This window comes from Ciconia boyciana, chromosome 15 (assembly GCF_034638445.1).
Source record: "Ciconia boyciana chromosome 15, ASM3463844v1, whole genome shotgun sequence".
NCBI classification, from domain to species: domain Eukaryota; kingdom Metazoa; phylum Chordata; class Aves; order Ciconiiformes; family Ciconiidae; genus Ciconia; species Ciconia boyciana.
This window is the reverse complement of record NC_132948.1, coordinates 13,583,832-13,596,347: the sequence shown is the minus strand read 5'-3', so window position 1 is coordinate 13,596,347 and position 12,516 is coordinate 13,583,832. Positions and strand designations below refer to the sequence as shown.

Sequence of the window (12,516 nt, the reverse complement as noted above, 5' to 3'; positions counted from 1 at the left end):
GGAGACACGGCCCGAGGGCCCCGTCCGTGGGGCGGCGACCCCCGCCGCAGGCCGCTGCCGGCAGCGTCCTCCCCCGCGCGTTACAGAAGCCAGGGCAAGGCGGTGTTATAAAAATGTACACTTTATTACACCTTCAGGTAGGATACATCACTATTCCTTACAATCCTACTGGATCAAGTACAAATGCTTATGTTCATAAGTTATTTACAGGTTGACTTCCTAACACACTCCTGGGAGAAAGACACATCGAAAGGAAAAAAAAGAAGGAAAAAAACAAAAAGGTGATTTTTATCCTCATTAACTGACCTAAACAAGAAACAATTGCCTCTTTAGACACCAAATCAGACCAGCACAATGATGCTGTCAACAGCTTTCCCACTGCTGGAAGTGTTTCCCCCCCTCCCCCCCCCCGACTTTCATGCACATAATAAGAGCTAAACATTTAAAAGTAAAACTGGGGCTAACTAAGCAATATTTTTGGATGAGCAACACTATACACAGCGTCAGTTATCTGTTACCATTGCATTTGCTTTGCATTTTAAACTATTCCGCTGCCCACGCTACCAGCTTCGCGGCTAGTAATGAAGTTCAGGCCATGGCACAAGCCCGCGGTTCAGCAGGGTCAGGAGAATACTACTGCATGCACAAACTGTAAAAAAACCCAACAATGCCCCCGTATTTGCAGACCTGAGGGTCTGAGAAAAAGAGGATGCAGGAGAAAAGGGGTATTAAAAAAAAAAAAAAAAAAAAATCAGGAAGGCTGCCTGACCCAGAGTTTACATTCGTGATCTTAACAGAACGGGCTGGACCTATCCTACTTAAAACAGAGGAGCTGAGCGGGTATTCTTTCTTGTTTAAGCCATTTGGACTGCTAGGTACCAATGGGTGTGTACATACAGAGATCAGAACAAAAGATATGCTCTCCTTGCCTTTAAATAGGCTCCCTTCCTAAAACAGTACAAAGATCACAGAATGGAAAAATAATTTTAAAACCATCTCAGAAAAGGAATGTTGTAATTTTGTCTGAATTTTACACGTGGTGCAGTTTTATGGCCAAAGTAAAATAAACCCATTCAAGCCACCAAGAGCTTTTTGATTCCTCACGCAGTGCTGTTTGCAAACAGAGTCTGTTTTTCATTTTATGCAAGAAAAGTAAAGAAAACCCTCACAGTTCTATGCAGCTTTTTGCTTGTTTTTTTTTTCATAACAATAAGGCAAACTGATTGGGAGGAAGAGGCCACGCTCTATTCACATCCAAAATACCCACCTGAAGATACATTCATCATTAGCTTTAGTAAAAGAATAGTACAAAAGTTAGATCTTATTCTTTACACAGTTGAAGAATTAAGTCTTAGATTTAATTTCACTATTCTCCCCTTCCCCCAGCCCTCCATCCCCCCGCCCCCCGAGCTGAAAGCTGAGTAGAAAGTACTGCACATTTAAACATGTTGCAAGAGCAGAATGAAACTGAGAGATTAAATTTTAACAGTTGGAGAGTTTCCTTGACGGAATTCCCGTGAGAAACAGCTACGGATCATTTGTTTAGCTGTATCCACCGAACAATTCTTTTACAAAAAAAAATGGGCTACACTTTAATACACATCTACTATCAACACAGTATTTACTCAGTTCATGCCTAAAATATCCATTATCTTAAAGTGAAATATGAGAATGAGCGCACAGGTTGGGTGATTCAGTAAACTGTACACAAAACTACTAACAAACATTTTAAAAGACTTACAAAAATGGAGAATGAAACTTTTTTTCCTTTTTAATTACATATACTTACAGGTTTTCACATTTATTGGCTAAACTTTGCAGGGAGCACTTCAAATACAAGTTAGATCTTCCAGAGGTATTTACCTCAAGCGAGAACAACACGCAGCTTTTATAGAGATGGAAAAATACTTTGCTGTATTAGCCACACTTGCTTCTTTGAATGGCTTCACCGTGGATACTGAGCACACATCCAAACTATAGCAAAGAACTGCATATTGCCCCGGGCAGTTTATGGTATGCTAACACAGATGAATTTTACTGACATTTATGGCATTTTACCATTTTACTTTTGTGAAGCTGGGCAGAATTTAAACATAAGTGATGTTTGCTTTATCTGGTTTGAATGAGCACAGAGAACACTGGCAGTATGCACCTTGTACAGATTTTGAGTGCTAAACAGTTGCTAATATGCTGAAGTTACATGAGAGTTTCCATGTTTAAATGTTCACCAGCAAAAAACCTTCTGCTAAAAAAAAAAAAAAAAAGAGGTGGTTTGTCTTCATTTGGATGTTTGGAGTAGCTTCTCACTTGGCTTAGCAAACAAGAAATGCTGTGTTTCCCTGTTATTGCATTTTAATCATTAGTTCAACTTGGTTTAGTAGGTGCCTTTAATCTGACAGTAGGCGTCCTCATTTGTACTTTTGCTTGCTGATTCTGGGCTTCAGGTGTTGCTGGTGTCTGGGCTGGATTCTGTACACCTGGAGCCTGAATCTGGGGAGATGCTGTTGTCACGACTTGCTGTTGTATCAGTTTCTGCTGGACGACCTGAGCAGTAGCAGTTGTTGCAGGAATCACCTGAACCTGCTGTTGACCTGCTGTCGTCTGAGAAAGTGTCACAGTTTGGGGTTGAGCTTGTACCTAGACATGAGGATGACAGGCCAATTACGAACAAACGGTTTGGCATTAAACTGAGCAGTCATTAAATTTCCACTCTACAGAAGGCATCTTACTTATACAGGCATTTGCTCTCTTGACTGACAAGCATCTTGGGCAAAGTAGGAAGGCTGAGAAGGATTCTGGGAACATAGGCTCTGTGGTTTCAGTGAGAAACAACATTCTGTCACATTTTCTAGAGCCTTATAAATCATAACTAAGAGCCAAGATGCCTGTAACTTGGATCTCTGCAGTGCAAATCAAAGGATATTCCCCCAGATCTCTTACAGAAGATAAATGGAAGGTAAAACCCCACTGGATAAACAGGAAAATTCCTGTACTGCAGAAGCAGAAGTGAAGGAATAGGAAAAGAGCAGAAGGATAGATGGAGGATCAAAGAGGTTAAAACGCCCACTCTGCACCCATATTGTGACAATAAATACCACCACTGAGGCTTCCTACCAGTCTCTGACATTACCCTTTCAGACTACAGCTGCCAGTCTCTCTTGCCAATTTAGGGTAGAACAGTTTGAACTCCATCCAGAAATCTAATTTTCATAGCTCTACCCAGAGCAAGGGAGAAAAAAATTCAACGTCTCCTTGTTCAGAGAACAAGGTAATGAAAATGAAGCAGCTTCAGCTGCCTTTGTCAGACACAGAAGCCAAATGAAGCTGCAAGGGCTTCTCCAGGGGAAAGTTAACTCTTGACCGATACAAGAGGAATCCACTGGGAAGCACTAAAAATGCAGGTAAAAAGAATGCCACATACACACCAAGACCGCAGTTTTAAACATACTTAGCATGGCCTAATCCTACTGCCTTTGATGCCACTGGCACGTGTGGGAGGGGAGCTGTTTATTTGTCTTTTTACCACAGACTTCAACAGTCCCAGAGTTATGCCAACATCAATGACTTTTGAAAATCTAGCTTTTAATGTCCCTTGAAAAATTATCTAGGAGCTCCTACTGACTATAGAGGACAACTCGACTTGTGTTGACTGATGAGGTTTCTACTCCCTGCTGTCCACCTTGCCCTGGAAGCATTCACATCTGAGGTGGTTATCAGTCCGCTTACATCACTTTATCATCATTTTAAGATAAACAGTCACAGATTTTATTCTGCACTAAACACCGCACTATAAACTGTGACAGATTAAGAGCTGATCGGCTCAGATTTTTGTGGACTGAAGGCAGTAACTTCATCCACCGTCCAAAGTTAAATCATTCCTGCCAATCAACTGCGTAACATACGCCTGTTGCTAATGGTCTGAATAACATTGTTAAATAAACACATTTGTTTAAATTGACTTTATAATAAAATTCATTAGTGCTGAATATGTGGCCTAAAACAGTGTTAAATAAACGGCCTGGTAGTTAGGGGAGGGGAAACCAAACTGTCTGACCTTCTCTTGCCCTAGTCCCGTCCGTTAGCACACCACATTTAGAACAGATACCACATCATTCTGACTTTTACAAAGCACTTGGCACAGCTTTATGAACTGGAACAAAACAACTTGTAACCTTCAATTTGTCCCAATTTTTGTAGAACAAACTCAGATGGCGCTCATTAGTTCAATTATTTGCTATCTTGACTACACAAGAAACCAATTTTAAAAAATTCTTTCAGCTCTAGAAAATATTTTTTAAAATCTGTTTTTCAGCTTATCTACAGTGATGAACAAACATTGCTCCATCTACCAAAGTTTTAGGCTAGAGAATACACAGCAGCTGACTCGGTATTCACATGACTCATTTTTATAGAAGGGCACTTGCTATATCCTTCAAAAATACTGCCTATGCCACACATAAGGCAAAAAATACACATATTCCAAACAAATGAGCTTTCAGTAGGATCGTATTTCTGGTGCTGTATTTGACAAGCGCAAAACCTACCTGTTGGGAAACCGAAACCATCTGTTGAATGTTGGCAACAGTAGCCTGTTGCTGGACCACTTGTGGAAGTTTTGCAACCTGTAGTGACATGAAATAAAGAAAGATTTGGTCAAAATAAAAAATTGCTAATAGCAGCAAAACACCATACCTACCAAAACTGCTACCAAGTGAAAACCCTTCCAAAGTCCTGTTCATGGTAAGTTGCAGCTTGGCATTCTCAGTGATACTGAACTTTTGTAAAAGTTTTTAGATCAGTGTATTGAAGAACTTAGCTAGGAGAGGAAGAGGAAAAGTTGTGTTTTCAATTTTAACTGCAACATACTCATTTCCTCCTAACTATACATAAAATTGAAGGAAGCACAGAAGTTCTAATGGGCTACATTATCTCAGATATACTTTTGAAAGACTAAAGCTTCCAATTCCTAACCCCCTTTTTCCTTGGTTAGACTGATCCAGTTATGCAGAAAAGAAGATAACTGAACTGTCACCTACTGTTCTGCCACAGAGTAGGCTGGGAGGCAGCACCAGAAAACGGAAGAACTCTGGCTGAATTTTCCATAGTAAACACAGTATGGAATCCCTTGCTTAATAAAAAGGAGTGACTATTTATTTATTTCAAAGAGGAAAGGTGAACTTACAGCTCAGAGAGTTCCTCTGACCTGCTATATGGCCACATATATTCAGCACCAATGAATTTTATTATAAAGCCAATTCAAACAAATGTGTGACTAGAACTAATATGGCTGCATGCTAAAATGCTACATCACCTGTCACCTTTACAATTCTCCAGTCACAGTAGAGTTTAAATGTGTAAACCTGTGTTACCTGTACCTGAATCTGGGCCTGCACTTGTTGGGTTCCACCTGGTTTCTGGGTTTGGGAAATTGGAGTTGTTAAGAACTGTGTTTTAATGGCAGGCTGTGTAGTGTAAGTTACTTTTTGTTGCTGTGAAGTCTGCTGTTGGGTTTGGACCGTAACCTGTTGAGCATTTATCTGCAGAAGAGAAAAAAAAGGCATTAATGACTACAAAATACATGTGTATTTTAAAGAATAGGTATGTAGCTAACAGGATTAATTGCATTTAATTATTGAAACAAAATCCTTAGTCAAATCCTAAGCCAAAAGGCTTAGTAATAGCGAAATGAGCACTAGGCAAAAGCTTCCATGCCCTTATACAAATACTCTGAATCACTCAAAGTACTTACTGAAAAGGTTCTCTCTTACACACATGCACACATACACACACTTAATACGATAATGCACTTCCAAAAAACCACATTGGTGGCTGACTGACAGCAAAGCCCATGAGAACATGACATTTCAGGAAAAAGTATATTTTGCACAAATTATATTGTACACAGTGACAATCCTGGGGAATTTTCCACATTTGGTTATATTAGAAGTGACTAAAGAGAATCTTAATCTTTGTTACTTAAAAAAGAAAACTCAGTTTGGGGCATGAGAAATCACACCAAATAGCTGCCTTATTGAAAAAATTATTAAGCACCTGACAAGGCACATGAGAAACCGTTCTCTCCAGATATACTTAAGATTCACCCCTAGGCATAGACTGACTCTCTAGGAGTGTCCTCATAATTCAGAGCTGAAGCTTTACAACCACAGAAGCATTACGTAACTCAGTGGGAGAGCAAACAACAAATACCTTTTGCTGCACAGTAGCTTGACCCTGTGCAACTTGAGGCTGGATAGCTTTCTGTTGCTGTGCTGCTTGATGATGCTTGAGCTTTAGAAGCTGCTGGACATGCAGTGGCTGTGCAACTACCGTCTGGCCTCCTGAAAATTACAAAAATAATTAGAACTGTAAGAGTCCTCATTTTATTGCTTTGTCCCAGTAATCACAGCTTGCAAACACAGATCGTGCTTTTTATAGACTTATACATCTGCATAGCTTTGAGCACTAATAACCCACTGATTTTAATGGGAATAAGACATATGATTTTGATAGTGGAGAAAACAACATTCTGTTCTCTAAGAGCATGACTAAACTTTGTGTTCTAACAATAATCCTCCTACAGGAAAAATTCTGTCCGTACTACAGGAGACCGTTATGAAATACAAATCTTCCTATTGCCATTTTGCATTTTTAAAAAAAGTATCAAATTGCTATGTCTTTATTTTTAAAACTATATCTGCTCACCTACTCTCATGCACAGATTAAAACAAACAAACAAAAAAAAACCCCCAACCACATCTGGCTAAAGAATCATGCTAACCTCTAGATTAAATGGAATAAGTGTAATTCTCTAACCTCATTTTTGAAACAAACGGGAATGCAACCTCTATCACTTTAGTTTTTAAAAAGCATGAGTGTCCCACAGAAGACATTACTTGAAACATCCTACTTTTTTAAAAGTGGGATTTAAAATTTTATTACGTTTTAGCAAGTCTGTTGACATACCTGCTGCTTTCTGTGGCTGCCCAATGGCAACACTAATGCCTGCAACAGTAACGGGGAGTGTAGTGACTCCTGCAGATGACACAACAGCAGCTGGAACAGACACTACCGGAGGCTTTGCCAAAGCAACCTGTGCTGCTTGCGGAGTTTGGGCCTGGATCTGTCCTTGTGCTTGAAGCTGGGAAGCAGGAACACGAGTCTAAGCAGTAAGGAATGAAGATTATTGTACTGGCACAAAAAATATTTGCTGCATATAACAGGTCATTATAAAGTGATAGTAAATGTTTCTAAATATAATTGCTCCTTTACAGTAATACACTTCAGAGATGGTATCAGTGGGTAAGTGCAATTTAAAACTATTTATGTTACAGCTGTATCTTTTGTACTGCCTAAGTAATGCAAAGGGCACTTGTGTGCATGAATGACCAGTATCCAGTTCATTTAAACCAGCAAAGAAAATAAGGTGTTTAAGACTGTTTTTGCAAAGTCAAAGACAACTTACAAGACGAGCAACTTGCAGGTTTGTCACAGTAGTGCCTGTGAGAACTGCGCCAGGACGAGGTGCTGTAACAGCAGTGAGTTGTTGAGTTTGCTGTTGCTGTTGCACTTGTACTTGGGCTGTTTGTTGTTGTGCCCCTTGTTGTGTCTGCTGCGCTGCCTGCTGCTGGGGAAGCTGCAGTTTCTGCTTCTGCAACTTGATCAGCTGCTCCTGCAAAAATCAAACACTTCCATCATTTCCAATCTTTTACATGACTACAGGAAAAAAATGGCAATGAATCTGGAGCTTTAAAGGAGAAACATTCTATGCCAGACTTTAGTTAAGATGAATGCAACTCCTTTACGCAATGGGTTGCCAGTGAATAAGTAACATTAAGTGCTTTACATCCTGACCTACTGTGACAGTGGTAGCATTTGAAATGGCTATCAGACTCACTGCCTTAATGACATTTTAGTAGGATCAAATTTAAGAAAGAGCTGCATTTCACTTTAGCCCAAGAAGACAGGATACAACACGCACTGCTAATGATGCTTACAATAACAACGAGAGTAACATGCCACGTTACTTCAGAAGCATTTCCTCACCTGTGACAATTTCCCTACAGTTTTTATTTGAGCTGGAGACTGGGCTTGTGCCTGAGCCTGAATCTGTGGGACCTGCACCTGAGCAGCCTGCTGCTGCTGTTGCCTCAGAAGCTGAAAGTGAGCAGGGGTGATTGTTTTGCCAGACAGCTGGACTGTTGGTGTAGCTGTGAATAAAGAAAAAACAAAATGCTCTGAAGAAAGATTTTCAACATTCAGTTTAATTGATTGATTTCACCTGAAAAGCCAAGCTGTTAAATGCATATTTTTCTGCTCCAGCACAGTTTGTGGACTAACTACAAATAACAAGACATTAGCATAAACATGATGTAAAAGCAGAGTAAATAATAAAATTATGCTCCTTTCTTCACAATGGTTTTTAGTCAAGATAGTCAGTTCCAATATTTTTGTTGTGGTTTAGCCCCAGTTGGCAATTAAGTACCACATAGCCGCCTGGTCACCCTCCCGCCGGTGGGATGGGGGAGAGAATCGGAAGAGCAAAAGTAAGAAAACTCGTGGGCTGAGATAAGAACAGTTTAATAATTGGAACAACCACAACAAAAAATAATAATAAATTGTAATGAAAAGGAAAACAATAAGAGAGAGAGAAACAAAACCCAGGGAAAAAAAATCCAAGGGATGCAACCACTCACCACCCGCCGACTGATGCCCAGCCCAACCCCGAGCAGTGATCGCTGCCCTGGCCAACTCCCCCCAGTTTCTATACTGGGCATGACGCCCTATGGTATGGAATAGCCCTGTGGCCAGCTGGGGTCAGCTCTCCTGGCTGTGCCCCCTCCCAGCTGCTTGTGCACCCGGCAGAGCAGGGGAAGCTGAAAAGCCCTTGACCAGTGTCAGCACTGCTCAGCAACAACTAAACCATCAGCGTGTTATCAACGTTATTCTCATCCTAAATCCAAAACACAGCACTGTACCAGCTACTAGGAAGAAAATCAACTCTATGCCAGCCAAAACCAGGACAATTTTACTGCTAGATTATTAATAATCTTTTTTAATCATAATGCCTAGGGGCCAAGCAGCTCTCTACTGCAACACTTTATCCAGAAATACTGGAGAAAAATGTAATCTGAGCACCAACAATAAAGCAAGTTAAAAATCATAGCACCGTTTAATTGTGCTGCCAACAAATCCAGACTTTCAATATTGTGGGGCTATGGTGGTCAAGCAACCTACGGAAATTCTGGGGCCCTTTATGTACCCTTGGAAAAAATCCCTAAACACACAATTATTACCTGGTGTAACTTGAGTCACCAAAGATCTTGTCTGGGTCTGCACGGGTGTTAAGTTTGTAGTTACTACTGCTGATGCTGTCACTGATGTCACTGCACGAACTCCCTGGGTAGATGCTATGGTCACCAGTTCTGTGGAAGCAGCAGGTGCTGCCGCAGTTCGCTGCTGGGTATGTACCACTTGTGCAGTTGCAGTGCCTCCCGAAGTCTGAAAAGGAACACAGTCATTATTTCTCACAGTTTCCATACCTCATATAAAGCTATGGAACCTTATGGAAATGGACTATACAATTCTAGAAACAAACATCAAAAATGCAAAAGCACTGCAAAAGCAAAGAAGGTCCAAATCTTCCAAATCTAACACATCTGCTATTTGGATATGTCTCATAATTAGCATCTGGTTAAATCTTTTTCACCCAGGCTGATCACCAAACCCTTAACTACATTACAGAAATTTGATTTTACTACCTTTCAATTTTTTGCTTTATCTTCCATAGTCTTAAACCATTAAAATAAAGATCATCATTAACAAAGCACAAAACAGTTACAGGCTGGAAATGATAATGACATAATACGTTGCCTACGACAGCACTTGTTTACGAACTATTTTTAACAGTAGTACCTATTAGGCGCTTTTTTCTGATAAAACTGTTCCAGTGTGTTCTGATATTTTGGTAAGGGAGAGGGGTTTGATACAGAAGCACATGATGCACATGGAATTTGCAAGAAGCAGAAGTTCTGATAACATGGAAAGCTAAAGAAGAAAACACATATGCTGATAAAACATGCAACCAAGATCAGTCCAGGGACACAACTACTGATGCGATCTACTCACAGTCAATGTTCCAGGTATAACAGGTGAAGCCAGACGTTTATTGATGGGCTGAAAGGTAGCAGCAGGGACTCCAGCAACAGTATTCACTATGACATTTCCACTCACCGTAGCTGAAAGTAAGCCAGGATTAAATGTAAGATTCTAAAAATGAAAATCCAAATGTCCTATCATCTCCAATGCATCTCTAATTATAAAGTCTTCTTACCGGTTTGTATACTTGTCCCCGTAACTGCTGTTTTGATGGTGCCCGCCTATTTAGAAGACAATTGAGGTAACAGTTCAGAAAAACAATAAAAGAAAACTGAATATAGCTCTTACGCTACTATGCTGTTTAACACAATGCTGTATTCCAGAAGTGACAAAATATGAAAAATGCAACAAAATACACAGCTACTTCTGCAGTTGTTCATTCATTTTACATATCAACAACAACTGATGTATGTATTAGGATTCTGCCACACTAATGAGCAACTGGAGACCAGTCAAATGTTCGGTAAATACTGGTCATTTGACATCCTTGTTCGCAGAAGAAAGGAGCAATACATTACTCTGGCACGCCACAGACAACCACTTACACATAAACATCACTGAGCAGTAGATACACAGCAATACTTATGGGTCAGAACCCATCCTCTGTCTCTTTCTCTAAAAGCTGTAGTATTCTTACCCTTCAACAAGCAAAACAAAATCACCACTGCCTGCACACATTAGTATGCAAACTGGATTAGCTCTAAAAACAAAAGCCCCAGACCTGTCATCAGGCTCATTAAAACAGACTCTAGATTTAAGGAAGCCATGAAAACTTTGCACAGATTTGCAATAAACCAACCATGATAGGTCCTGCAGGATGCAACATTCCACTTGCCTTGCAAAGGTTAATAAAGGTTTGGTTTTAAAGCTACCTTAACAGAGTAGCTCTTACAGCTACATTCTCTTTATTGTCCGAGTTCTCTGTATAACCCTGTTCGATGACTGTGTAAATGTATTGCTCAGACTTTGATTAAAGTAAAGTCTAAACTGAAAAAGGCAAAAAATCTTTGCAAAGGATATGGTGTTTTTCCACCTCAGAATGCCAAGACCTATTGCTATAATGGTACGAACACAGTCTTAATAAATGAGCAAAAAAGAAGATACCCAGCATACTCAGGGGGAAAAAAGGAAAGAAAGAAAGAGTTTTCATCTCACTACACTGACCTAAAATTCTCACTTTCCAGAGAAAATAGAACACGCAAATATGGTACACACAGAAGAACTGAAGTTACTACATCAGAAGCACCAAGCCCTCCCTTTCTTACCAATACTGCTGTGTTGGCCACAGTAGTTACTGCAGTCTGCACTACTGCCTGTGGCTGCTGAACTACCTGTGCCTGAGCCTGCGGCTGAGGTTGGGCTTGTGCTTGCTGTACAGCTGGTTGCTGAGCTTGCTGCTGGCCAGCTTGCTGCTGCTGAGGCTGTGGACCTGTCTGTTGCTGTGCCCTCTGCTGTTCAGCCAAAGCCTAGGAAATCAAAGCGTGAGCTTGATAGTCTTCAAAACAGTGCACGTAACAATCAGGATGTATTTTTAAAAAACAAAACAAAACAAAACCCCTTTAATTCTAAGCATGTAATATATATGTGTGTGCAGAGAGAGCATACAGATCTGTCTTCACTGTAACTCTCTAACTCCAAGTTACATGACCTAACTAGTTTCAAACTACAAGCTGTATTCATGGTTATATGGCTTAGAGCATAGCACAACAAGCAATTTACCATTGACAAGCAAGGACAAGTATCTCTTTCTGAATAATATAAGAAAGGAGGCTACAGAATGGTCAAGAATAAAACAAGATTTTTACATGTTTTTAGTATGTTTTGCAAGAAGATGCTGCTAAACAATGAGTATGAGTGAGACATACAGGCCCAAGCAAAGGTCCCACTTTGGACCCTGGATATCTAAACCCTAGTACATGAACAATTTGCAGCTGCCCATCACATCTACTGTACCGCCAAACTTCTCCCAGGAGGCAGCTTTTCTCATACTTCCTCTGTTGTCTAATTTTTTTAATTACTGTAGTCATACATAAAGCTGAGATGGAGACCGTACCTTTTTCTCTTTTGCAATACGTTCTGCTCGGAGGGAGGCAACTTGAATTGGAGGAAGTGGCTTATCATAGTTGATTCCACTAGAAACAATGATAAAACAAAGCACACAATCAATAACTGAAAAATCAATAACTGAAAGTTAAAAAAGAAGAGAAAAAAAGCACTTTTATGTAATTCATAACTCCTTTAAGACAGAGAGTGCTCACCTTTCTGCAAGCACTGATGCATGCTTTGGATTCTTCTGGAAAGGATTCATGCCAAGTCTGAAATTGAGCAAAACTGTATTACTGGAGACAGAAAAAAACTTAA

General features: G+C 40.2%; 1 protein-coding gene across 16 annotated transcripts in view; it reads right to left on the bottom strand.

Annotated features, from left to right (window-relative positions):
* Positions 1–113: 113 nt before the first annotated feature.
* LOC140659716 (E1A-binding protein p400-like) overlaps positions 114–12,516 on the bottom strand; it is a 52,758-nt gene continuing 40,355 nt past the window's right edge. For 9 of the 16 annotated variants that reach the window (XM_072879652.1, XM_072879657.1, XM_072879655.1 and 6 more), the window contains 13 exons: positions 12,414–12,470; positions 12,209–12,287; positions 11,421–11,621; positions 10,331–10,376; positions 10,126–10,235; positions 9,294–9,498; positions 8,044–8,207; positions 7,463–7,669; positions 6,964–7,159; positions 6,208–6,338; positions 5,370–5,537; positions 4,545–4,622; positions 114–2,637 (listed from right to left, as the gene is read on the bottom strand). In XM_072879652.1, the coding sequence (XP_072735753.1) occupies positions 2,365–2,637; positions 4,545–4,622; positions 5,370–5,537; positions 6,208–6,338; positions 6,964–7,159; positions 7,463–7,669; positions 8,044–8,207; positions 9,294–9,498; positions 10,126–10,235; positions 10,331–10,376; positions 11,421–11,621; positions 12,209–12,287; positions 12,414–12,470 (1,915 nt within the window). In that variant the 3' untranslated portion in view covers positions 114–2,364. The remainder of the gene's footprint in view (positions 2,638–4,544; positions 4,623–5,369; positions 5,538–6,207; positions 6,339–6,963; positions 7,160–7,462; positions 7,670–8,043; positions 8,208–9,293; positions 9,499–10,125; positions 10,236–10,330; positions 10,377–11,420; positions 11,622–12,208; positions 12,288–12,413; positions 12,471–12,516) is intronic. The other 7 variants (XM_072879654.1, XM_072879665.1, XM_072879666.1 and 4 more) reach the window with 4 other exon arrangements.